The sequence below is a fragment of the Taeniopygia guttata genome, chromosome 1 (assembly GCF_048771995.1).
Source record: "Taeniopygia guttata chromosome 1, bTaeGut7.mat, whole genome shotgun sequence".
In the NCBI taxonomy this organism is placed as follows: Eukaryota; Metazoa; Chordata; class Aves; order Passeriformes; family Estrildidae; genus Taeniopygia; species Taeniopygia guttata.
Genome location: NC_133024.1, coordinates 111,067,668 through 111,093,881, shown reverse-complemented (window position 1 = coordinate 111,093,881; position 26,214 = coordinate 111,067,668). Strand labels below are relative to the sequence as shown.

At 42.2% G+C, this 26,214-nt stretch overlaps 1 protein-coding gene across 1 annotated transcript in view; it reads left to right on the top strand.

Moving 5' to 3' along the window:
• Positions 1–15,751, top strand: part of UMODL1 (uromodulin like 1) — a 52,597-nt gene extending 36,846 nt beyond the window's left edge. Inside the window, exons 15-21 of the mRNA XM_072935587.1 lie at positions 2,100–2,557; positions 3,346–3,488; positions 5,083–5,319; positions 6,184–6,343; positions 8,897–8,984; positions 11,370–11,577; positions 13,636–15,751. Of these exons, the coding sequence (XP_072791688.1) occupies positions 2,100–2,557; positions 3,346–3,488; positions 5,083–5,319; positions 6,184–6,343; positions 8,897–8,984; positions 11,370–11,557 (1,274 nt within the window). The 3' untranslated portion in view covers positions 11,558–11,577; positions 13,636–15,751. The remainder of the gene's footprint in view (positions 1–2,099; positions 2,558–3,345; positions 3,489–5,082; positions 5,320–6,183; positions 6,344–8,896; positions 8,985–11,369; positions 11,578–13,635) is intronic.
• Positions 15,752–26,214: the final 10,463 nt, after the last annotated feature.

Genomic DNA, 26,214 nt, shown 5'->3' with positions numbered 1-26,214 from the left:
ACACTTTGCCAAGCCCAATATGATGGTTGATTGTACAACTTCTTTTCTTTTATATGTAATTGAAGTAACAAAAACCATTAATCTCCTGACTAAGAGCAGCTGAATTCTCTTTCACAAGTCACTTCTGAAAAAAAAAATACAAAATACTCTATCCCTGACACAATCCATTTATCCAAAGAAGGTTGTTCTAAGCAGTCAATTAGAATCTCATTCAAAATTACTTCAGAAACATATTTATTCTCTGCTCTATAATATTTTTTTTGCCTGTTACACTTGTGGATTTGGAAAGTTACATATCCTGGTAATTAGTAGGATCACGCCTATCTTGTGGTAGTGCTTTGCAGAGTGCCTCCCTCAAACCTGGGCTAAAACAAAGGGTTTGTTTCAGGGACAGGTCCCCATAGAGCTGGTGGCTGGTGCTGCTTTCTGAGTCCCACTTATGGTCTGGTCGGCTCCAGTTTTTAAACTTTGGAAAGAGAAAGAGAAGTAAAAGCATGTTTTCTCCTCTCAAAAATGAAAATTTTGGCCGGGTAAAAATTAAGAGAGCAACTAGACTGCAATCTGGACCAGTCCCACAAGCCTTCTGCTTCACTCATGCTGGGCATTTACTCAGCATCTTCTCAGAATTGGGAAATGGGGGGAAAACTGAGGAGGCCCCTGGGGTCAGAAACATCCCCTTGGGCAGTGGATCACTTTAGGAGTGGGAATGTACTGTATTAATATTTAATGCTGTAAGGTTCTTTTAACAGTTCTGTTTCTCATATTTGCCACAAAAATTGACAGGATTGTCAAGATTCTTAGTGATTTTCATTAGGAGTAGCAGAGGGGACAGAAGAGGTAACAGAGAAAGTGACAAAAAATACTTGATATGTGGCTTGACCTCTGTATGGCAGCAGGGAGAAAATGCTGATATTACAAACTACATTTTTTTATGAGCTGATTCATCTGGCTTCCCTCTTTCCTCAGGTTGTTTGTTAGCTGATGTATGATCTTTAATTTCCTAAATTCTGCTAAGCTTCCTCAGTAATTTATATTTGGTTTTGTAACCACAGTGATGAGCAACATTTTTTTACTAAAGTCACAAAGGTTTGTCAATTGATACCAACATTTATTCAGTTTTAACGAAGATATTAATGTGATGATAAACTTTTGGGAAATCCAGCTCTGGAAGAGCTCCAACTTTTCTTTTCCTTCTTTTATTGTGCAAATTAGTGGCTTTTTCATTTGGGGCATTTCTGGAAGCTGGGCAGTTCCATAAGGATTTATATATGTGTACAAGTTTTATATATTGCTTGGGAAATAAGTGGTATTTTTCTGTTTTAGCCACTAAAATGATTTAAGAGAAGTTTTGTGTGACGAGACACATTGTTTGTGCTTCCCTGCAAATGGAGTTTATTGTCTTGATTTTCTCTCAGTCAGTGGTGGGTGAATACTCAGGGTGTAACCCCAGACCTGTGCTGGATGTTGGGTGTTTGATACACACATTGATCTGAACCTGTTCTTTGTTTTTCCCCCATTTTTTCCTTCCTGGAACCATTACAGATTGTCACTGACACATTTATTCCTCTGTCTCAGGGCACACCTGCAATATGGGGCTGCCACATGAGGTTTCTCCCATGCATCCCCCAAAATGAGTTTTGCAAAGCACTCAAGGTCCCATCTTTTAAATAGTAACTAGTCACAAATGGTGTCTGTGGTTTTTTATCAAATTCCTGGTTATGTCCCCAGACAGAACTGGGGAGTCTCCTGCAGCTCCAGGCAAAAAAAGCCATACAAGCACTTGCTGAGCAACTTCCAGTGGGGAATGTTGTGCAAGCACTGATGTTCCAAACGCTGTATGTACATGTGTTGCACATTAATTATTGCAGCTGCCAGGAAATAAAGCACTGCAGCTTTTCTGATGGGCACTTTATGTGTCTCATGGGCTCCTTTCTAAAAAAAAAGCCCCAGCTTTGGCAGTAAGTAGAGCAGGTTAAAAGAACAAAAGAAGCTGGTTTCCTGCCAGTAACTGTGGGTTTCCTCCTAAGAGTTTGCTTTTGCTAATGAGACAAATCTCAACATGTAAATTACAACAGTACCTTTATTTTTGGCATTTTCAGCACTTCCCTTCATCCAGAAGGCAACAGCGACAGACAAGAAACCTGTGAACAGCACAATTTTACCTGTGGCATCTCTGCAAACTTCAGCTCATGTTTCCTCTCCTGCTTCACTGGACTTCTCTCCTGCTGAGCACAAAGCTCTGGAGGACACCACGTTCTCCAGCACAGTGCTGACTCCTCTCACCACGAATCCCATGGCAACTCCTGATGTTCCTCCTCGAGCATCTCCAGCCCCCCTTGTCAAACCCACCCAAGAGGTTTCCATTAAAGACGCCGTGAGTGTGCTTTGTGAGATTGAGAGGATTGTCCTTGCCATCCAGAAGAGATTCTTGCTGCAGGAGTCTATCCCAGAGAGTTCCCTGTTCCTGGGGGAGCCTGGCTGCAATGTGAGCACCAGCAATGGCACCCACGTTGTGCTGCAGGCGGGCTGGAGCGACTGTGGCACCCAAGTTGAGACCGTAAGTCCTCTCATCAAGGGCATGCCAGCAAGCTCTGGAGCACTTTATTTCTTTTTCAGGAGGGGAGAAGCAGTGGCAGATCCTTAGCTAGGTGTGCAAGCTTTTAGTTGCTGAGCTTTTGTTGGAGAAAGAAATCCCCTTCCTGTGATGGAAAGTTACCTCAGTGCGTGATGGGAAGCACCAAAGAGAAGGGGAATCTTTGAGGTCAGGCAGCAAAAGTCATGGGCCTGTCCAAACTGAGTCACTTCCCATGCCTCTTCTGGGTTCTCTTTGCAGCTGTCTTTTCTTAAAAGTAATTTCATCATCTCATGCTGACAAATACTTCAATAGCTACCAGTACTGGGGACGAAGAGGGACAGCTCTCTTTGGATCCCAAACCAATGGCTATGGTCAGACCACGCCAAAACACAGAAGCTCCCTCCTGGAGCAATGATCATTGCTGAGAAATGATCATTGTCCCATCTCTGGAAGTGTTCAAGACCAGGTTAGATGAGGCTCTGGGCAGCCTGCTCTAGTGGAAAGTGTCCTTGCCCATGGCAGGTGGTTTGGATGAAATTATTTTTAAGATCCCTTCCAGCCAAAGCTGTTCTGTGATTCTATGATGTGGCAAAAAGGAATAGGAGGAAGACTGGTGTATTTTCTTTGCCTCCCTATACAACAAAGACACTGGAGATTTAATCTGTTTGATTTTGCTGTCAGGAGAACAGGGAACACCCAAGGACCTGAAGCTGGAAAGCTCTGGTACAACCCTGGAAATACTGATGTATTTTCTCCTTTCTGTGCTGCAGAACATGACTACTACTGTGGTGAGAACCACCCTTCGGAATGATGTTTCTGCTCAGGGAATAATCCACCACTTGAACCTTGCCAGTCCCATCCACTGTGTGTTTCAAAACAATGTCTTGACTTCCTCTGGGTACACTGCAGAAGGGTGAGGAGCAGCTCTCTCTGCTTTGAAATTCTGCTGTGTGGCTGAGTGCTGCTGCACTGGGAAAACCCCCAGGGGCTGGAGCTGTATCCAGTGTCAGCACTGGGAGCAGTTTGCCATCCTGGCAGTCCTGTGCTCTGAATGATGCCTTAAGTTTTAGCTTTCCTATTTTTCAGATCCTGTACTGCATTAGTATAACTCTGAACTCCATATAGAGTGTTTGTAAGCTCTCTTTGCAGTGTGGTCAGGCAAAACAATCCTTCCAGGCCTGAGAACCAAAGGCATCATCACAGTCTCAGGCCTGAAAAGTATAAACAAAAGTGAATTGTTAGTAAGAAAACCAAACCAGGGGAATGTGATTTCATTACCTGGACAATTAACCTCTGATATGCAAATAGACCAAACTTGTATCTTCCTTAAAAACTCATGACCCTCTTCCATCTTGGCTGTAGCCTGTGCCAGGGTCCTACATGGCCCAAAGCGTATCTGTTAAAGGACTTTAATAAATACCCACTTTATTCTCTAACTCTGTGCAGCCTCTGTTCTAGGTAGCCAGTCCAAGGCATCAAGGAGATCCCTGCTGTGTGCTTCTCTCCTACTTCAACTAATGTACCAATAGATCCAACAAGTTTGGCCTTTACCTGGCTAAACCACAGGTGGAAAAAAGCCTTTGGGATCTGCTGGTTCAGGAGTCAGAATTCCTGTTTCCTCATTGCCTTCCTGGGCAATCCCTTATAGCAAAACAGCATTTTCCTGCTTTTGGGGCATATCAATCGTGTATCTTTCCACCTGATGTGGGCCTGCAGATTGCTATGTGGCTTCTGAGAATGGCAGTTTTAACCCCCCACAAATCCTTCTTTGGTCAACTTGAAAAACCAGACAATACATTACACAAATACATTTTTTTGTTGTGGAAAGCTCCACCTTCAAATAAGATGGAATCAGAGCCACACTTCATGGAAAATCAGGGCTGTGCTGACAGAAAATGTGACAAGCACAAGCCTTTTTCTCATCAGGAGTGTCCTCCCTTCATACAAGTGCACCTCCTCTCCTGTCTATCATCCTGCTTAAACTATTGGCACCAAATCCAGTTTCTGTTTCCTAGCCCTGTCCAGAGATTGTATTTTCCTTCCTATTCCCCAGCAAAGTCTTTGTCAGGCCACTTTTCTTCTTTGAGCTCTATAATTTTCTCATGCCTTTCTGTTCACATTTTTCCTGTCTCCTTTTTTTTTTTCTTTTTTTTTTTTTTTTTTTTTTGTCTCTTCTCTTCTGCACTAAGCTTTTACTGTCCTCCTTTTGAGTTTTCAGAGAGCTCATAGTCTTATTCCCCTTCTGCTCCACTCTGGTATTTCTTTCTGCCCTGTTTGAATTGTTGAGCCCACCCTTTGGATTTTCCCACTTGTGTTTCTATTCTCTCTACCTTCCCAGATGAAAACTCCACACTTTTTCACCCTTCCTTTTGAACAGTGTCCTGCCATCCTGGACTGCAGATAACCCTTCACTGTTTAAATATGTGGGGAAACAGGCATTGATTTAAAACTTGCAGAAACTTACAGTCAAATATGTGGTGTTTAAAGAAGGATAATTGTTTTTCCAGACTTTACACCATCTTTGAGGATTTGCATGGATCTGGATACTTCAGAACAGAAATGCAGTTGTTTATTGGAAACTCTCCCGTCCCCAAAAACTTCAGCGTCTCTGCCAGTGAGGACGTGCTGATCGAAGTGGGGATGCAGAGGGCAGACAGCCAGCTCAAGGTGGTCCTCACTGACTGCTGGGCCACTCCAACCAATAATTCAATGGATCCCCTGTCATTTGTATTTATCAGCAACAGGTACAGCAATGACATTTGCAAATACCATGAGCCATACCTTAGGTGTTACAGTGCTACTGACTAATAATGTGTTGTATTTTAAATGACTTCTTTGTGTGTGTTCTCATCATTCACATGCACAGTCCCTTTCTATCTGGCCTGGTAACACCTTCTTTGAACAAGAAAGGTAGATATGAAAAGGGATTTCAAAGGGCTATGTGAAATTTTTTTGGGTTTGGTTGTCTTCCTTCCAGTTTTGCGAGGGAATTGTGCTTTGAACCTGAAGAAATCACTTGAAAGTGATTTTGGCAGTCAGTAGTGAAAGAGCATTTGAGAAGTGGGTGCTTTATCTCCTGCTCTATGGTTCTGAGGTTTCTCTGTGGTTTCAGCTTTATCAAGAGCTTATGTGTCTCTTGTCCACAAAGAAATAGGTTATTTAATTCCTCACGCATGATATCAGAGCAGCCTCTGGTGAAAGAGGAGGTTTGCTCCTGGCTGAATCCCTGATCTCACCCCAATGTCATATTTCTTAGGCTCACCTTAAAATACAGGATAATCATTTTGCTCAGTAACAAAATCCTTTAAGTTTGATGGGTTTTTAAATTTGTGTTTGGTGAGGCCAAGTTAAAATCCTTCTTTCTGTTACTCTTTTCCTGCTTCTCCAGCTCTCCAAGCACTTCTCACAGCTCCTATTCCACTTGGTCACTGTGAGAATAAAGCAGCAAACAGCCCTTTATCACCCCTGCACTGCCAGAGCTGCTTCATGAAGGGTCTGGCTGTGACTTCCTAAAGGAAGGAAAACCTTAAACCCAAGTTCTGTGCTATAACCAAAACCTGCCTTCTCTAGCCTTAGCTGCTCTGTGTGGTTTTTGTCTCCCTTTTCAGCTGTCCCATCCCAAATACTTACACCACACTGCTGGAAAATGGGAATTCGAGCAAAGCTCAGTTTAAGATGAAAATCTTTTCCTTTGTCAACAACTCTGTGGTTTACTTACACTGCAGAATTCGTATTTGTATGGAGTCACCAGGAAGCACCTGCAGGACTGTAAGTGTTTTGCTCTGATATACTATTTCCCTCCCCAAAAAATGTATTTTTCTCAGTGCCATATGGAGTCCTTCAATGGGATAGAAGGAGTAATGTTTCCAAACAAGGTTTAAAATTACTTTTGAGGTTTCATTTATTCTCTGCTGAAAGCAGAGAGGGGTGGGGAAACACTACAACCATATAGAAGTATCAGCTTTTCCTCCTGTTGCTCATCCTCTTAGAAAAAAGCACGGAGCTTGCACAGAGCTGGGGAACCTGAGAACTGGACCTTCCACTTTAGTCATTTTAAGGATGACTAAAAGGTGATGAAATTAGGCTGGTTAGAAAAATGTCAGTTAAGATGGACGTGTCACAAAATAGGAACTCCCAGAGTAGCAGTGTCAGAAGAATGTCTGAGTAAATTTATATATTTTTCTTTTATTTTTCCTTTTTCCTTATCCTCTACAGATTTACTTTTTCAGCTGAGTGTTTAGGTGCCAGGAAAGGAAGCTCAGTGTCATTAAGTTTCTAGGGAAGTGACTTTAATAGAGTTTATTATGGCTTTTTAAAGCAATAATCCAAGCCTTGTTCTGATAAGAACTGCAGTTTTAAATTGTGTGTGCTACAAAGCATTGCATTATTTCTTTTTACTTGCAAGTAAGTGATACACAGCTTTATCTAAAAATGTGTTGCTACCATAGAAATAAGAAAAAATATGTTTAACTGATGTTTTTTTTTTCCTTACTAGCAGACACTTGGGAATTCTCCTCTTCCTCTGCCAACCTTCCTGGCTCTTTTTCTATCAAGGATGTTTTCATTAGCAGTTTGGTGTTCCCCTATTGTTTAACATTTTCCTCTAGCTCTAAATAAAACAGTTTGAACCCATTATAAAGCAAATTATCTCTTCCTAAAGGATTTTAGAAGGCTACAAGAAGATGCTTGTTTCCTTTCTCAAAGTATAAGGTTTCCTCCAGATTAAAAAAAAAAAAAAAAAAAAAAAGGGGGACAGGAAACCGTTTCTGGAGCTGAATATAAATATAAATGCATATAGAATGCATTGTTCTTTCTCCTATGCAAAATCTACCCCTATGAGAAGTCAGTGAATTCAGTATCTTTAATTAAGGCTAAATTGTGATGTGGGGAAGACAAGCATCTACACAGGGTGAGCAATGGCTTTTACAGAGAAGGGGGGAGGAGCTGCAGAAGGTGCAAAGATCACGGAAGATGAGCAAGAACAGAGGATATTTATTTGTAAATAATGTAAGATGGCTGGAAAAGTGCCCTGAGTCTGGGATCTGACCCTCTGATACTCTGGGGAATGGTGACTTGCTTCCGGGCAGGTTTAGCTCAACTCTTTACCTACACACTCAATGCTTACATCTTGTATTATTTCTTCTTAGTCTATTTACTCCTTGTTTTCTCTGTGGAAGAGAGTAAGGTGCTCTAAAGTATAGAGATGAAAAAAATTGGACTGACTGAGGAGAAAAGCAGAAAGAAATGAGTAAGAAAAATTACTTTGAATGGGAAGAGGGGTGATGTGCCACCACCATGCAGGTGTTTGGTGGAATGTGGCTGCTCCATGGCCATGTGGAACCAAAAATTCATTGCCACCAGGGAGCAACTACATAAATGTGTTGTCTAATGGATCCACCTACCTGGGAAAGCTACTTGAGAGCAGACCAAAGTCATAAATAACCTAATGGGTATTTTTCTGGGGGCTGACCCAGCTGAAGACACTTTTGCTGACAGTGGATTGTAGAGGTTTTCCAGTGGAGCCAAGCTGGTAACACTGATGGGACATTCTGGTGTAAACAAGCTGGTAAGACACCCTGCTGATTTTCCTGGTCATGCTATGATGCTGCCATTTCTCTGGGGTTTTTTTGTGCCCTTCCAGGAGAGCCACAGTACCCTTTGAATAATGCCAATAGGTTTTGGTTCCCATCAGGGACCTTTGGGCTGGGACTTAAAACAAAAAGGCAGCAAACAAAAGAAAAGGAAGTGCACAAAAAATGTCTGTGCAAGGGCTGCTCACACAGAGCTAAAGCAACTGATCCCCAACATCCCACAGGACAGGGATTTCAGGCTTGCAGTCCCCAGGTTAGTGGTTCTCTTGTCACTGAAGTTGTGGGTAGCTTCAGGATGACACATGGCCCAGCAGGGTCTGAAAGCTGCTGCTGCTTCTGTTGGTGCTGGTTGCAGTATCTGCTGTGCCTGCCACGGGCAGCAGAAACATCCAAACAAAAGTGCTTTCAAAACCTTGGCATTAGTGATAAATTTATTCTCCCGTAAGGTTTCTCTAAAATAAACAGAAAGTTAATGAAAAGGTTGTCTGTGTGAAATTGTCTGCTCACAGCAGTGTGTTCCAGTGTGACTAATTACAAATTTTATACCGATTTTTCCCTGATGCCATTTCTTTTGGACTTCCTTTTGGTGCTCATTTCAGTTTAACAGAGCATAATGTTAAACAACAAAAACTCGATGGTGAGAGTAGCACTGGGTTTTCACAAGCTCACCAGAAGGCTTTATATTTTGAATTAGTAAGCCTCATGACTTGTTAGAGTTTGATCTTTGCAGAGGTGCCATGCAAGGGCTCGACTCCTCAAGGCTGGAGACACCATCGCCCTACACAGAACATCCTGGGGACCCCTGTGTAAATCAGCTGGTGAGTTGAGAACAAACTGTCATGCCAGGATTATTTTGTGCTGGCAAAGGAACCTCTTCAGGCCTGTGACACACAGGGTTTTGTGCCCCTCTGTATTCCTTGGGAGCAGGTATTCCTGCTGGAGCCACGTGGCAGCATGGAAAAGCACATGCCCTCCTTGGAGCAGGGACTGTCAGGTTGTCAAGGGAATGTAGAAAGGAAGATAAAGTGCTTTTGTGTGGCTGCTTGCACAGGGTAGCAACTGCAACAACCACAAAATCAAACAATTATTTCCATTGTAAGGTGTGAAAGCGGAGTCGATTTTTAATATTGCCATTGGTTTTTCCAAGTGTTTACACTGCTGTTAGTCTGCAATTATTTTGGGCTCTGAGGTCCCAAATCAGAGGACATAAGAGATTTTATTGTTGTATTTCCTTTGGCTCCCTGGTACTGACTTCATTACCAGGGTGAGGGGAAGTGGCAGAGCGCAGCTGATGCACAACACCCTTGGTTAATTTGGTGCAGTACAGGTTAATTGAGGGCAAACACCAGCAAGGGACAAGCAAGGTCTGATTTGCTGTGCACCTGATTTTTCTGCATTTAACCTGAGTGATGCTTTCAAGGGCACCCTCAGGCTCTCATGTTTTCAGTCATTTGGCCCCCTCCAGCTTTACATTTATAACTTCTTAACATAAAACACTCATTGAGAGTGGTTTGGCTCACCAATATCAGAGTCTTAACTCGTGGCTGCCATAAACAGAAAGTTCATAATGTTCTTTTGGACCTAGGAACTGACTCTGACTTAGAAGAATATAATTTTTTTCCATTACATGATCTGTTCAAATAGTACCTCAGTGCTCATTTCTGAATTAGTTCTTTAAAAAAAAATATAAAGAATATAAAGCAAATAATGCAGCTTTCTTTGTTTAGCTCTTACAACAAGTAGCTCTCCCTCCCATTTTTGCTGGAGATCCTGATTAATTTCTGATTTTGAAAAATGGTCATTTCCCTAAAGGGCCTCTGGTGAGGGGAGCTTTCTTTGGGTTGTGCTAAATTGATTTCTAGGCAAAGGTGGCACTTTTGCATGCTGTCTCTTATTTCTAGTTTGGATAATCACCCCACATTTTAAGTGATCTACATCACTGTGTTGAAGGAGATAACATGAATAATGATGTTGTGTAATAACATGAAAAGCTTTACCTGCTCTGCCAACACTTGGTCACATGTTATGGCAAAATCCACTGTTCCATGTCCCCAGGAGGGCCTGCTCTGTATCTGGCTACAGGCTGCCATTTCCACTGTGCATATTCTATTTTATTCCTTTATTTCATGCCAAAATTCAAAAAATGAGACTAAATATATTACACAGCACTGCTTTGGCCTGTCTTGGAATGATGCCCTGGGTGTCTGTAGCTTGAACTTCTCTTACTGACCTCTGTGACTGCCTGCAGTGCCCTTTGGCCAAAAATCCTGTCTCTAACTGTCTGCAGGCGTGTGTGCAGTGATAATTATCTTCTGTGTACCTCAGGTACCTCACAAGTGCCTGGCAAAACAAGTGCTGTCCTGAAAATGTAAGCAAACAAATGCATGTTTTTGTAGGTGCATTGAGCTTTTGCAAGAAGGAATTGTAAGATTTTGTACAAACATGAAGAGAAGCATAATAATAAAGGGAGAGGCGTTTCTGCTTGCACATTTGGACAAATCTATGGAAGTGGTTCAAAGGGAACCAGGAGAACACTTTCTGTCTGGGATCTGTGGTGCCTTGGGAGGCACTTGGCAATGTGGGACTTGACTCTTGCCCACACTGGTGCATTTGGGTCGTTCTTTCCTTCCCCTCTGAGTCTGACCTGTGCAGACAACCTCAGGCTGCTCAGCTGGCTCTAAATGACTGCTCAGGTGGTGACCGAGGTAGTGTCACTCCACTGGCCACCCCAGCCACATCTCTGCTGAGATGACCCAGCAGACACAGAGAATCCTTCCCCAAATACTCTGGGTTTGAAGAACAGTTACACACATGATAAAAGCAAATCAAGTCATTTTTATAATTACAGATGAATGGAGACAGGATTAAGATAGGGGAATGCTCCACCTCTTAAGTACTTCTGAAAGTAAGGCAGCATTTCTAAAAGTCACCAGTACTAATCCTTTAATTCTTACTTTAGCTGAAAATCATGCTCATGTCTGCAGGGACTTTATATTTTTACTGATATGTAAAAAGAGAACACGGCCTGTCCTCACACCCCTTCCATGAGAATCACCCTCCCCAGAAGGCTGATACGCATCTGTAGCCCAGTTCTGCACTGGCACATTGGCTAATAAATCTGCAGAACTTGTTTCTCTCCCCAGTAAAAGATTTAGAAATTTTAGGTTTTTCTTTCACTTCTTGATTTTTTTTTTTTTTTTTAGCATCTGATTCTAAGAGAGAGAAGGAGGCTGGAATGGGAATTGGATACATCATCCTCATAGCCCTTGCTGTGTTTGGTTTTGTGCTGGGAGTTGTGACCCTTCTCATCTTCCAGTACCAGCGAAAGACAGGAAGATACAACCTCAGGATCAAGTCTGACAACTTCAGTTACCAAGTGTTCTATGATTAGTGAATCACAGGTTGCCACATGTAAGTATTCAATTATAATCAGTTGCATTTTTTAGCTGTTTATCTCTTATTGAAATTGTGAAATATTTGTAGATGACCATCTTATATATGAGAATATTTGAACATGCTGTCCTTTTTGCTGTGGGTAAAGGCCATATAAGTAAGAAAATCCTGATGTTCTTCCCTGTTTTCAAATTATTTAAACTTCAAGAGGAAGAAGACAGCATTGTGTCCTTCATCTTCCTTCATAGCTTTGATCTCAGAGTAAATGGCACATCACTTTAGAAAACACCAATAAGCATTTCCACAAAAAAAGCCAAGTAATTTTTGGGTTTAAATCAGTGACTAGTGTAATGAAGGAGGAAAATTTTTCTACTCACTACATAAATTTTCCTCAGAAGTTACCCCTTTCTGCAAAAGCTTGGGTTAATTTTTTTTTTTTTTTTTAGAAAGTAGTGGGAGGTTAAATATAAAGAGCTTGAAATATTGAGATGCTTACATGTGCCTGCAGAAAGTCTGAAAACCCAACTCTGAGGAAACTCAACCACTGCCACATGGTCTTGGGAATTTAACACTTTTTCAGGATACCACAGGATTCAGCACTGTTTCTGTAGAATTAGTCTGCTCTAGCAGCTCAGCATCATTTGCAAGCTTGTGTCTTTAAGAGGAGGAGAGAGAGGTGAGAAATCTGGCAGGCAGAGAAACAACACCTGACAGCACTTCACAGCTCCAGGATGTTTGCAGTGGATGGAATTCTGTTCCTGGAAACGGCTTTATTTGTCATTATTGCCAGAGTTAGTCAGTGACCCTTCCCTGCTGCAGGCCTCCCTCAGGACAATGCCATGGCCTCAGGAAATGCACTGCACACATCCCCATGGGATTTGCAGGTCATTCATTGCAATTCCTTGAGCACACAAGTGTTTCACATACACCCCAGGCAAAGGGCAGGGAACACTACCCCAGTTTCCTGCTTGTAAGTCTGGAGTGGTCACATTCAGCTGTTTTTCCATGGCTTTCATCCCAAGGCCACCCTCTAACCCATCTCTGGGCAGCTCCTGGGAGGTGGCTGCAGGTGAGGGTGATGCTCTGGTGGCTTGCCAAGGGCTGCATGTGTCAGAACCCCCAGGAGAAGGTACCTGGGACTCCTTGGTGCAACTCCAGCAGCTGAAGTTCCCATCTACAATGCCACAATTGGTTGGGGGTTACAAATCCCACCACAGAGCTATAACCTAGCAAAAAGTGCATTTCAAGGTTCATTCACTTGACACGCGGATGAAAAATCAAAACCCCACAATTCCAATAAAGTTTTGTAGGGAAACGGTAATTTTATTTTTATTTCAGCCCTGGGCACACACCGGGATTTCCCCTGCTGCAGGGATTTCCCTTCAAAGGGCGTTCCCTCCCCTTGGGGATTCCCCATCCTTTTTATTATCCCACACTAATTTAGATATAGATTGACTCTTACAATAGGTTCATGCATATTCATTCTGTTGATTTCCAGTTACAATTTACACTTGGCCCTTTATACAGAGAACTCTCTAACCCCTTTGTCCATTCTTGCAGACTTCTCTTAGTTTCAGAGTTCAAGGGGCTCTTCTTACCTCTTCACCTTGGAGATTACATTCTTTTTTCCTTGGCTAGGACAGTTTTATAAGGACAGCAAAGTTAACAGAGTAAACAGCATATTTTACTCATGTTAGCAAGCTACTAGGCAGTACACTTCATTTAAATCCAGATGGATTTTCTACCCCGTTAAATTTTACTCTGTTTCAGACTTAAAACCTACACATGAAATCTCTGAGTCTCTCCATTCATCAGTCTTTCATTCACCATTCTGCTCTCCTGAGTAATACCTCACAGTAATGGGAATTCTGGAGTTGAGCAAAGATGCTGGAGCATAAAGGATATTGTCAGGCTTGTAACACTTCTACATCATGATGGAGCTTCAGTTGATGGTTCCATATTGGAGCTGGCACTACTCAGCTCTTCTTTCCTATCTATTTAATGTCTCTGGAAGGGAATTGATTACCTGCCTCAATCCTGATTAATTTGGTTTATATATTTTTTTTTTTTTCCTAGTGGGATCATATCTCATCACATGGAGAACTGAAGTTTGTCTTCACTCAACATTTGGCTTTCCTTGCCCTACACAACACTGACTCCTTCAAATTAATGTAATATATAAAAAGCTTCTATACCCCCTCTCTCCCCTCCACCTCTTTTTTTTTTTTTCCTTAGCAGTCTGGTTCTTCCCTGGTATCCTAAGAACTCTTTGTGACAACAGCTCCAGGTTGAAGTGAATTTTGGCAGTTTTTCCATTGATAAAATAGAAGGGAAGAAAACAAAGACATCTGGCTCTCTCTTTGAGTTTCAAGATCTGTTTTTCTCACTGTGACATATCACTATGTGCTCATCTTAGCATCCCTGTGCCATTAATATTGACAATCTGCATGTTTCCATTGACATTCAAGGAAGTAAATCAGCAAACCCTCAGAGAGATTTATTTTTTCAGTTTGTAATTTGCTGTTTACTTAGGGTGAGGTTGAAAATTTGAGCTTCAACAGCATTGAAGAGCTAATTGTGCAATGCCTTAAGTATACAGAAGCTGGTGAACAAGCCTTGGACTTGCCACCAAGTAAGGAAAAGCCACTGTGGATCTCGGGCTTAACCTGCTCAGGGTGTCCTTCAGCATGAGCTTTTGATCTTGATTAATTGTGTAGTTGACAAGGTTTCAGTGGAAAAGAAAGAAAGGGAAAAAAAGAAACTATTTTTGTTGCTGGCAGCCCATGTTTTTCCAGATAAATCAACTGGCACCTGTGTATTCTGCTTAATTAGACCCTAATGATTGTGCAGTCAAGCCACACACTGCTGCCCACCTGAGAGCTCTCCAATTGCAAATGAAGAGTTATAAATTTGACCTGAATTTTGCCTGGCTGCAAGACCATCGGTGCAGCAGCACAGGCTCCCTTTACACAGCCCATTGGGCACAACAACAGTGCTCAGCTGGATAAACTGGAGCCAAAATCTCTTTATGCTGTCAGCATCCCCTGCAGGGCTCTTTCCTGGGCTGCTCTTCTCTGCTGCCCCCAAATCTCCACCTCAGTGTGTTGGAAGATGGGAGGTGAAGAGGTGTCAATAACTTGTCCCACCTTGGTTCTGTTTGCTGCAGTCACTCCTCCTGCACAGTGATAATTTGCTGTGCCTGGGGCACATCTAACTTAATAACTTATAAATAAATTTCTCCTTAAGCTCAATGGACACCATTATAAATAACTCTTAGTGGAAAATGGTCCTTAGCTTGAAGTCATGAATGTTTCTAAGTAGTCATAGCACTGAGGTGCTCATTTTTGGGTACAGAATAGCATAGGAAAGTGGCTTTTCTATCCTCCAATTCCCATTAGGTAGTAAGATTACTGGGTAAAAGACTTCCATATTTTGCAAAAGGTTGTACTGATTGATTTTAGAGCTTTTATATATACCTTTAAAATATGTCAATAAATTTCAGAGTAATCATTTGCATTCTACTTTGTATTCAAGTGACTCTGCAAGGAATAAGACACTTTGACTTGTCTTTTCCTTATGGAAATAAGAGTCACCAGATCCTGATCTAAAAAAAAAAAAATCCATTTAGTTGTAAGTGGTGAAACTATAAATTCTCTTTGCAGTCTTAGTCTGATGAATGTGGAATCATAGAATGGTTTGGGTTGGAAGGGACCTTAAAGACCATCTAGATCCAAGTGCCTGCCATGGGCAGGGACACCTTCCACTATCCCAGGGTGCTCATCCTGGCCTTGGACACTTCCAGGGATGGAAAGTCCACAACTTTTTGGGACAACAACATAACCATTAGTTCTTGTTATGTAGGAGTCTCTTAACTTTTTGCTCAATTTGCTGTCAAATGTGAAATGTGTTTGCCTTCTGCACTGAGTGACAGGATCAGTTATTTTACTATAAATATATTTTCTAGTTTTTAGCAGTTACAATCCTGAACTTCTTGGAGGTGATAGAATTAGAGATCTGCCTGTTGATTTTGGTGGAGCTGTGCCATTTTCAAAAGCTGAGCACTACTCCTCAGGATGAAATGTGAACCAGTAGCTTGTATTTGATACCTTGCATGCTCAGCAGAAACTGTTATTTGTGACTGAGTCTGTTCATAGGAATTTTGATATCTTAATAAAAGCAGCCTTGTAACTTATTGTTGACTTCTGTACTGTTATGTTTTCCTGTGTGATTTGGTCACAGGTATTAAAGACCTGCACTTGGTGGATGTGGCAGCTCCTGAACTGCTCCAGTATCAGTATAATATTCAGAAATCACTGAAAATACGACACAGGACCTTATCCAAACCCCAGTTGACTGCAGTTACTACCAACTATATTCCTGTAACTCCTAAGGGTCTCTTTCTTCATCTTTACAAAGGGCAAACACACTTTAGTTTCATCCTTTTCATCAAAGGCAACCAAAAGAGCATTCAACATTCCCAGTCCAATTTATTGCAGCAATGTGGTGACTCAATCTGGGGAGGCTGGTGGAAACTCACACCAGCCTCCCCAGGTGTTTAATTTGCACAGCTCTGACAGCTGCTCCAAAAGAAGAACTGAGTGCTCTTTGTTTGAATTAATAGGTTCTTAAAGAGTGGCCAGCTCTGCACAGATCCTTTATCCCTGAAGGAGGTTGTCCAGGGGGTTGTATCCACTGATTCCTTAAACAACTGAAAGTTTGGTCTTGTAAAATTCAGTGTTCTGACTCTTTGCCTGGCCTATATACCTCAGGCTTGTGAAACCCACCAGGGCATGATCACTGCAGCCCTGTTGACATCTCTACCATTTAAAAACATAAATGTAAATAAATAACCATATAAATAAATAAAAACAAAACCCCCAACATTCATTTTATCAGTGCTGTAAGCAACAGGTGTAGAAATGCTTCCTCTCTCTTTGCACTATCACTTGGATTAAGAAATTAACCTCATTGTGCCCCAGAGCCTCACTGATTGCTTTCAAATCCCTGAGCTGCTTTTCCCCTTTCCAATTTGGCACTGCCCATATTTTGCTCTTTCAATGAAGCATTGGCTCCAAATAATTATTTAAAACAATGGATGGAAAATATGGAGAAATGAAGATTTAGTTTTGGCTTCTCACACTGTTTCCTAAGAAGCACTTTGGGCCAGTGCTGTGCACGTCTAATGTCCCATTGTTCACTGAGAGCAGAACACTGTTGACACCTGATGCAAAACACTCACCACTATTCCTTTCCCCCATATTTTAATGCTGCCAAATTCTGCTCCCAGTGGGGTTGGGAAAAAGCTGAGATATTGGAAAATTTCCTCATCCGTTAAAATATAAACAAGTCAGCTTTTTAATGCTTTTTGGAAAGTTTTCTTGCAGGCTGCGGAAGGAAACAAAGGAACTGAAAATGTTTGGCTGTAATTGATCTAAAACCATGATGTTGAGTATGATTTAGTCAAAAGCCTAGAGCAGAGAGCCTCCTAATGGCTTCCCTGATCCACACGCAGAAAATTCTCTTCCCTGCCTCTCCTGCCCTCCTTTTCCCAGAGATTTTTCCTCTGAAATCCACAGAAGGAAGAGTTTCAGAGACCTAACACAAATATTTGCACACTCCAAACAATCATAGTGCAAGTGTAAAAGAAGAATCGAGAAAAAGCCAGAATATTTGGAGATGGAAAGGAAAAGATCAGAGCAAGGAAGTTCAAATTCTGTAAGGAAGTTTCACTAATAAAACAATGGTGTACTGCTTGCAATGGACCTCAAAACATCCACTCACAATATTCTCCTTAAATCAGCTGGTGTTCAGTCCTCTCTATATGAAGGCTAAAACAATTAGGATGGTCAGAGTAAATGAGTGTTTCTGCTTAGAAATAATTACTGTAAGGACTGAAAAAATATTAGTTTTATCCAACTATCTTTTTGTGTGTTTAGGTGTGTGTTAGAAAAAGTTAAGCACATTTAGGAGTACTGCAATTTTACAGTGCAGAGAGATCAGTCTGAGCTCACCTTTTCTCATTTTTCCTCTTCCTGTCCTTACAGGGGAAATATGAGTAAAAGTGCTTTTTCCTAGGTAATCTTCTCACATATAAAAATATTTAATACCTTCTGGAAAATTACAAGCATTTGTAGGAACAGGTGAAGTAATAAACCTTTATTTCAACACTGGTTTTCTCCTTTTGCTGCTTTACTACAGAAGTAATCAATTTCAAAAGAAAACGGCATTTCTCTTCCACGATATTTCTGTTTAAGCCCATAAAGAACACAATCATTTGGCAGCTGCTTTTCTTTGAGTTGTTGGGTGTATGGTTTTGCTACAGATAACTCTGAGGAGGACCAGAACCTAAGGAAAATGAGAAGAGAAAATAAGCTTTAGTTACTTTATTGCTGATGCAGTGAATATTTGGCAAATTGCTGCATGGGACTTTTACTCTTTCCTCACCTGGATCAAGCCTTTGGGAAAATCCAAGGAAAAAATTGGTATAAATATTGAGGAGTGTTTGGGACCTCCAGGTATGGTGGCATTATGGAGTTGCTTTCACTGGTATTTGGAGGCAGATCAGACATGGTTCAGTAGGATATGAGGAGCTGCATTCTCAGCAGGCTGACACAAATCCATCCCAAAAAACCTTGCTCCCTCCAGATGACTGAATTCCAAGAAGAGTCTGCCTTCCTGACAGGGACATTTGGGTGGAATTTTCATTTAGGTATAATTATTCCAGCAAACAATATCACTGCATCCTTGGGAGCGTGCTGGCAGCTACTGACACTACTGACAGTGTGGATTCTTCATGGCTTATGCTTAGCAACACTGAAATTCTGCAAATCCACTCAGGAAATGTCTGGCTTTGCCTCTCAGAGTGTCTGCAGCTTTGATATGGAATGCTGGCCATGAACAGTGCCCTCATTTATTAGCTGCCTTTGGCATCTGGCAATTTGAGAAGATGAAGGAAGGGATTCCCAGCAATATTTTGGAATAAATACAGCTGTTATTGGTAGATGGAGACAGAAGGGTCGTGTGTTTGTTCTTGTGCCAGCCTTGAGAGCCTAATTACTGAGTGTTACATATCAATAGTATTCTCAGGATTATTCCAGCACATTGAATTGTGCTCTGTATCATACCTGCCCAGTGAGCAAAGTTGTCCACTGGACTACTCAGCCAAAAAAGTGAAAATATGGAGGAATGTCGCCCTGTTCTTTTGAGAATTTTAAAGTTCTTCTAAAAGTTCTAATGTTTATGTATTTCAACTAAATTTTCTCACACACTGTTCATGTAAATAATGATTGTTTTACATTCTTCTTTGTGGGTGGGGAGAACTGATGGACTGTTGGTTTGAGCGGTGTGGGTGGAGAGGTGGCAGTTTCACCCTCCAATCCACTGTCACTTTGGCTATTGTATATATAGTGGAGTCAGAAAATAAAGTTTACCTTTTTAGGTTATTTTTCTTTCCTTTTACATCTAGCCTGCTTCTGTGAGTTATTTCGTGTCACAGTGGGACAGAATGTCACATTTACTGAATCCAACTTTAATTTTTACAGAGCAGCTCTGGTGCCCCACCTTTGTGTGTATCTATAAGGAGTACATCAGGAGTTACAGCTGAACAAGGGCACGTTTTTATTGTCCCAGAAAGATTTTCAGCTGATAAGACTACATTTTGTAGCCCATATAGAAATTAGCTGGCTTAGTCACAGGAGATGGTAGATTCTGCTGCAAATTTCCTGAGTTTCTTGGCATTTATTTGACTACCTGTTAGTATTTATCTGACTACCTGTTCTCCTCCTTTTCACTTGACTGGCTACAGCTGTGACATCAAATTCTTGAAGAGGAGAAAGGCACCTCTGCTTTCTGAAAGGTCAGTGAGAAGCAGGACCTTGTGAAGTTTAGTCTCTTCCCTGAAAGGACATTTTACATGCCAGGATGTCCACACTGTGTCTTTGTCCTGTATCTTGGATGTCCTGTATCCTGCACTTCTCTTGTGACACAGCACTCCCAAAGAAAACACAATTCTTATGTACCTCTTCTGGTGCTCCCTATACAGACTGGAGGCTGTGTGGCTTCCCTGAGCAAATGCATGTTTGGCATCTTCCAGGTTTGTTCTTTCTAGCACTTCTCTCAAAATTTAATTTCTTGAACTGATACTGGGATTTTCATGGGATAAAACCATACACACAGAGAAAGGAGCACCTGGGGTGACCTGTGCTGCTGCCTCACTGCCTTCCTCTGTTGCAACCACAGGTGGAAGTGTCTCCCCACCCATGTGAGCAGCTGATATTTCTGCCATGCCTTGGTGTGCTGCATCTTTGTTCCTCCTGCTTTGAATTCCCCAGTGCCACTCAAATCCATTCAGCTGCTGTCACCGCCTCTGGCACTTGTCACTGAGAGCAAGATGTGACACATATTTGCCTCCCAGCAGCCTTCACCCAGTCCTGTGCTGGGTGAAGTCCATCTGCTCAACTTCTTCAAGGAAATTCAAAATTAAGAGTAAGAGATGAAGTTTGAAGTTAATGTGATGGTGTCTGGGTTTTTTGAAAGTGGGGTGCTGGGTGAAAACACAACCTCCCTTTGTGTGAGTTGCTGATATTTGAGGTAAATCTTCATGGCAGCTTCTTGCTGGAATTCCTGCTGCATTTGACACATGATGGATGAAGCAGGAGATAGAATAAAGGATGGAACTAGTTTCTGTGATTGTACAGCTTTTGTTTGTTTAGGGACAGGTATTAGTGCCTGTCAGCTGAACAAACTATATCTGTGCTCTAAAGGCACCTGCTTGGAGTTTTTTTCTTTCCCAGTCTCCATAAAGATGCAAACAGATCTGTCTCTATTTTAGCACTTCTGAGGGAGTCAGATGGACCCTGCTAACCTACAGAATCCCTTAGCCACGCTCTGCACCTTTACTGACACAGCTTTGCTCAGGATTTCTGTCTAGTTACACACAAAATCTGCAATTACAGCTGCTGGAATTGATAAGTGCTTCGTGGTGCCCTTGCAAACCAACCTCCCACTATTAACATGCCCAAGTAAAATCTCATGGAAATTTTTACTGCACTTCCCCTGCCAATTTAGCCTTGACCAATTCCCTCAGCACAGCCAGGTGAGTTCATGCTCTGTACCTGTTTCCCAGTTTTCTGAGCTCTCTGCTGGGAGCTCACAGGCTTTGCTAGGAGAGGCTCTGCAGTCCCCAGGAGCAGCCCCTCTCCCTGTTTTCAATAGGAACACAGAGGGATTTGAACTGGCACAGAGCAGGAATCTGGCAGCTGATAAAACACCATCCCCTGAGGTCACAGCTGACCAAAAACACCTTGCTGGAGATGCCCTGGTTGAGGATCAGCCTCCACTCCCTGGGCTGGCAGCAGGGGCTTCTCCTGCTGAAGGGAGAGGGCAGCCCTTCCTTTGCCTTTTCACAGAGAAACTGTTCTCCCTCCTGCCAACAGGGTTTGAGTTTTATTTTTCTGCTAATCCTGCCCTTGCTTGGCCATGGGCTGGTGCCAGTGGTAGGGGGGCACACAAGGCAGGCAGAGGTCACTGTCAGGGTGGGGAAAGCCTGGCCCAGGGTGCCCAGAGAAGCTGTGGATTCCCCAATCCTGGAAGTGTCCAAGGCCAGCTTGAATGGGGTTTTTAGAAACCACTCCTAGTGGAAGGTGTCCCTGCCCACGGCAGAGGGTTAGAGATGATCTATAGATGATAGAGAGAAATAGATGCTCTTTAAGTCTCCTTCCAACCCAAGCCATTGAATGAATCTATGATTCTAAGCCCTAAAACGAATCTCTTGTGTTTAATTCCTGCCCTGTTGGGTAACACTGCAAAGTCAATTTCCTCCTTTTCTTTCACAGATTTCATAATCACAAAACCAGGGGGAGGCAGCTGTGCTACACGTGCCAAGGTGAGCCAGCACTGAGCTACATGTGCACCAAGTGCTTTTGTCACCTTACTTCCTTCTCACATGATTTGGCACTGCCGGATTTTCCTTCCCAGCAGAAGGTGGAAGCTGTTCAGGATCTGAAACAAAAGTGATGTTTTGTTCTCAGCAGTGATTCATTCTGCAGTGGGAACTCCTCAAGTTATTCTGTTTATCTACCTAGCAGAAGAAGACACCTAAATAACTGTTCAAAGTACTTTGAAACCATGTCCCAAGAATAGCACAGCTTCTCACATTCCTTCCAGACAAACAATAAAAGGTTTTGGCCTTTGGTGGTTTTTTTTTTTTTTTTCCCTGTTGTTACTGTACTTATATGTCCAGTTTAAACTTCTTAAAGTATTATATAATTTCTGCCATATTCTAAAGCTTAATGACTTGCCATGTCTTATCAGGATGCATTTATTACTTCACACTATATATCACATTCTTTTGTACCACAGGTATGTGTAAATTGGCAATGTGTGGTTTTAGCTGACAAAGGGATTTGCAGAACCATGCAGAAGAAACCTGTGTGTGATAAAGAGATCACACAAAACATATAAAGAGCATTTTTCTCTTGGTGCCTGACCTGTAACTACCTCAAGCCTGTGCAGGTGGTTCTGACCACAGGACAGAATTTTTTTACTCATTTCTCCACACCTTTCTCAAGCTCTCCCTTTAAAACAGCAACAGATACAATAATTCAGTTGTTCACAGTGTGTTGCCACTCACTGTGTACTTTTATCATTGCCTGTGGATTTCTCTTTTCTTTGCCCTGTGGCAAATAACACATTCCCATAGAAATCAAATGACATATCACTTTCTTTACAGAACTGGAAACTCAGTGATTTTTATGCTTCTTCAAATGGAAATGGCTTCTGAAACACAGATCCTGTTCTGTGGCTGAATAATAGACTTTATACTGGAGCATGCAGTGATAGGACAAGGGGGAATGGAAATCTAAACTTACTGTCCTTCCAAGATGGGATATTAGAAAGTAACTCTTCCCTGTGAGGGTGGTGAGGCACTGGAACAGGTTGCCCAGAAAAGCTGTGGATGCCCCTGGATCCCTGGAATTGTTCCAAATGAGGTTGGAGGAGGCTGTGAGCAACCTGGGATTGTGGAAGGGTTTTGGAACTTCAAGGTCCCTTCCAACACAAACTATTTTATGGTTCTATGAAATATCTCTTATTGCAGCCAGTGGAACAATTCAAGAATTCGTGGTCAGATGGGTTGAACTGAAGGAGCAAAGGTGCCTCTGTAGCTCACAGGATGAGCTCTGGTAGAAGTGAAGGTCCAAAGATGGGAGAGGAGGGCAGTGCAATCTTCCTGCATGTAGCTTTTCCTCTGCTGTCACTTGCATCTACTCTCAGGAATATTCCTGAATACACCTCAGGAGACATTCCAGCTCATTTGTCCACAGCCTCTCAGGAAGGATCCCATGGCCTAAAGAAGATTTGAGACCTGATGCACGTGGGCAATATTTTATCTCTTCCAACTACTGCATTCACAGAGCTGGATGAGCTCACATGTTGTACATTCCCCTGTTTGTGTACAATGACAAATTTATTTACAACTGATCCTTAGAGATGACGTAATTACTCTTTTTATAATCCCGGTGTCTGGTGATAACCATCAGGTGAAGCTGTTGACTCTCTACTCACCGTTGCTGCAGGGAATTTCCCCAGGCTAGGGGAACAAGCCAAGGACAGCCATAAGTGAGGCGTGTCATTGTTTCTGTCCTTCCCCTCCTCATTTTTCCCCCTATTTTTGACCAGCTAGAAGGTGAACAGAATCTTTCTTAATTAAAAGTGCACCATAAGTGTCCCTTTTGGAGGTATCTTGCTGTGTGATTGCATCACTACTGAAAACTGCTTTTTCATTTCTGCTCCTTCAAAACTCCTCTGTCCTCCTCTTTCCCCTTTTCACCTGGGGTAGAACAGATTCCTCTCCCTCTTCAGCCAACAAAAGTTTGGCTGAAAATACTTTGAAAAACTATAAAACTGAATTCTTGCAAGGCTGGAGTGTATCTGGTAAATTCACTACACCAGCACGGGTAACCTACTCAGGGTGTCAAGAAACCAGAGTTTGGGTGGTAAATCTCAAGAAAACCCAAACCCTCCTTGGTTTTATTCTTTTATACACAAAAAAGCAAAGATATTGTTTACTTGGAGAAAGGGGGGAAAGCTTTGGGATATTAAGGGAGTTTGGAGAGCCAACCACAATGAGTCAAATCTCAGGCTTCGTGGGATAAGAGTGGATCCTTTCTGGAATCCTGCAAGAATATCTTTGGATGAATCACTTAGTGGAGAGAAGACCAGCGTAGGATAGAAAATACATTTTTCCAGTCAGATAATGAACCTCTCAGTGCTCCTCCCTCCATCCCCTCTATTTCTGTACTGGCAGCAATAATAATAACTATTAATTTCAAGTGGCACGAGTTTGGGAAAGTGCTGCTTTCCAGTGCAGTAATGCAGGAAATAAGCAAAACCACAAACCTGTCTATGATACAGACAGCTAATGAGACTCTTTTCTGACCCCATGGAGACCTGCTGTGCTGTGTGCTTGAGCCTGGACATTGTTCTCTGTGGCAAGGACATTTCTCTCTCTCAGGATTTTTCATAGAGGTGCACAGAGAGAAAGAGGAAACAATTTCTATTTCTGCTCCTTGTTTTTCCTATGTGGAATGTGTTTAGAGAATTGTTTACCTGGAGTGATTGCTTGGTTGGATTCTGGTGAGGATTGTTTGAGCCTGATGGCCAATCCAACCCACCTGGGGCTGGACTCTCCAGAGAGGGTCACGAGTTGTGAGTTAGTTGGATATGGTAGGTAAAAAAGGTAGGTTTGTAGTTTTAGTATCTCCTTTAAATAGTATATTAATGTATTATAGTATAGTCATAATAAAGAAATCATTCATCCTTCTGAACTGGAGTCAGATATGGTCATTTCTTCCCACTGGGTTCACCTGCATTTCCAATAGTTCTGTCCTGCTTCCCAAAGGACCTGCCACCCCTGGGAGCTGCTCTGGGTACCTGTCCCCAGGTGACCCAAAGCTGCCCAAGCAGCAGTGAGGGCAGGGGTCTTACAAAACCACATTTGGGACAGGGGAAAGATGCTTTTAAGTGTCTGCACATCCCAGTACAAACCAAAGTGTTTATAAGGTGACTTAGAGCTAAGACAGGTTTTGGCACATCACCCGAACACGCCAGTGGGATGTGTTTTGTTTCTAGTTGGGATCTACCTTTTTGTGTTTGGAGGAGCTGGGCTGTGACCAATCCATGTTTTATTTTTCCCAAACCTCCTCTCAGGTAGAGCAGTGCTGGTCCCCTCCTTCATCCCTCACATTTACCTCACCCCAGTGCAGTCAGCCACAACATAATGGACAATGGGAAAATCCAACAGTCCTGCTCTCAGGCTGGGCCAGGAGGCACTTACAGCCAGGAACAGGGAAAAAAGAATGTGCTGAAGCAAAAGCAAACACAGATCTCCACTGATAAGATCAGAAATGGCACCGGCGTTGTTTGTTCTCCTCAACTGAACGCAGGTTCTGACCTTTGTGGGTTAATTTTAGAGACTTGACTTCAACTTTCAGGTAGTGTTGCTTGTTTGGACAGCACCTGCAGTGGAAATTGTAGTCAGATTTATGAAAATACTTTCACTCAGCCAATAAATCCCACATTTAAATAAAAAAATCTGTAAGGAAATATACTTCAAGAGTAGATGAATTACTGCTTTTCTTTAAATATCCGGGGTGTGCACTTTTCTTTTACATTTGCACATGAATCTTTCCCCATAAATTTCATTCACCTGCTGTTTGATTAACTCAGGTTAGAAGACCGTTTTCACCTGACTATTAACATTGCAGAGTGATGTGTGGATTCAGGATTGCTCAACAAAGGAGGGGCTCCTCTCTCCCCTTTCACCTCCTCCAGCAGGGTAATTTCCTCCTTCCCTGTTACGTAGCAGAGCTGAACAGAAAGTTGTCACAGAATCAGAGAATCACTGCATGGTTTGATTTGGAAGGGACCTTAAAAATCATCCAGCTCCACCCCCTGCCATGGGCAGGGACACCTTCCACTAGACCAGGTTGCTCTGAGCATCATCCTACCTGGCCTTGGACACTTCCATGGATGGGGTAGCCCCAGCTTCTCTGGCAACCTGTGCCAGGGACTCAGCACCCTCAAAAGAAATAATTTCTTTTAAATATCTAATCTAAACCCACCCTCTTCCAATTTGAAGCTGTTCCCCCTTGCCCTGCCACCACCCGCCCTCATAAATAGTCTCTCTCCATCTTTCTTGTAAGCTGAATTCCCAGCGGCTTCATACAAACTAATTCAGAATTTGTAGCCATTTTTCCCTTCTTGAGGCTGAGTTCACAGCTCCTTTTGTGTCTTCAGCAGTAACTGGAAGACAAAGGCAGTAGAAATGCCAAGCAAGAGGGTTTAATAATTTGTGATTATTGTGATTAATTAATAATTTGTGATTGATAGTGGAGCTACTGTGCTTACTGTGCTTTGTGCTGGCCCTTTGTAGAACATGACTGTCCCTTTCCCAAGGAGATCACAGTGCAATAAGAGACAGTGGAAGAAATAAGCTGTATACAAAATACCCAGCCACTGATCAAAGAAATATTTATATTTTGGTTTTTTTTTTTTTATGCCATGTAGTAATGCATCTCCCATGCCACATCACAGAAAAAGAGATTACTTACCAACAGCCTTTGTGATTTATATTTCATGTGTGCATATATTTATATA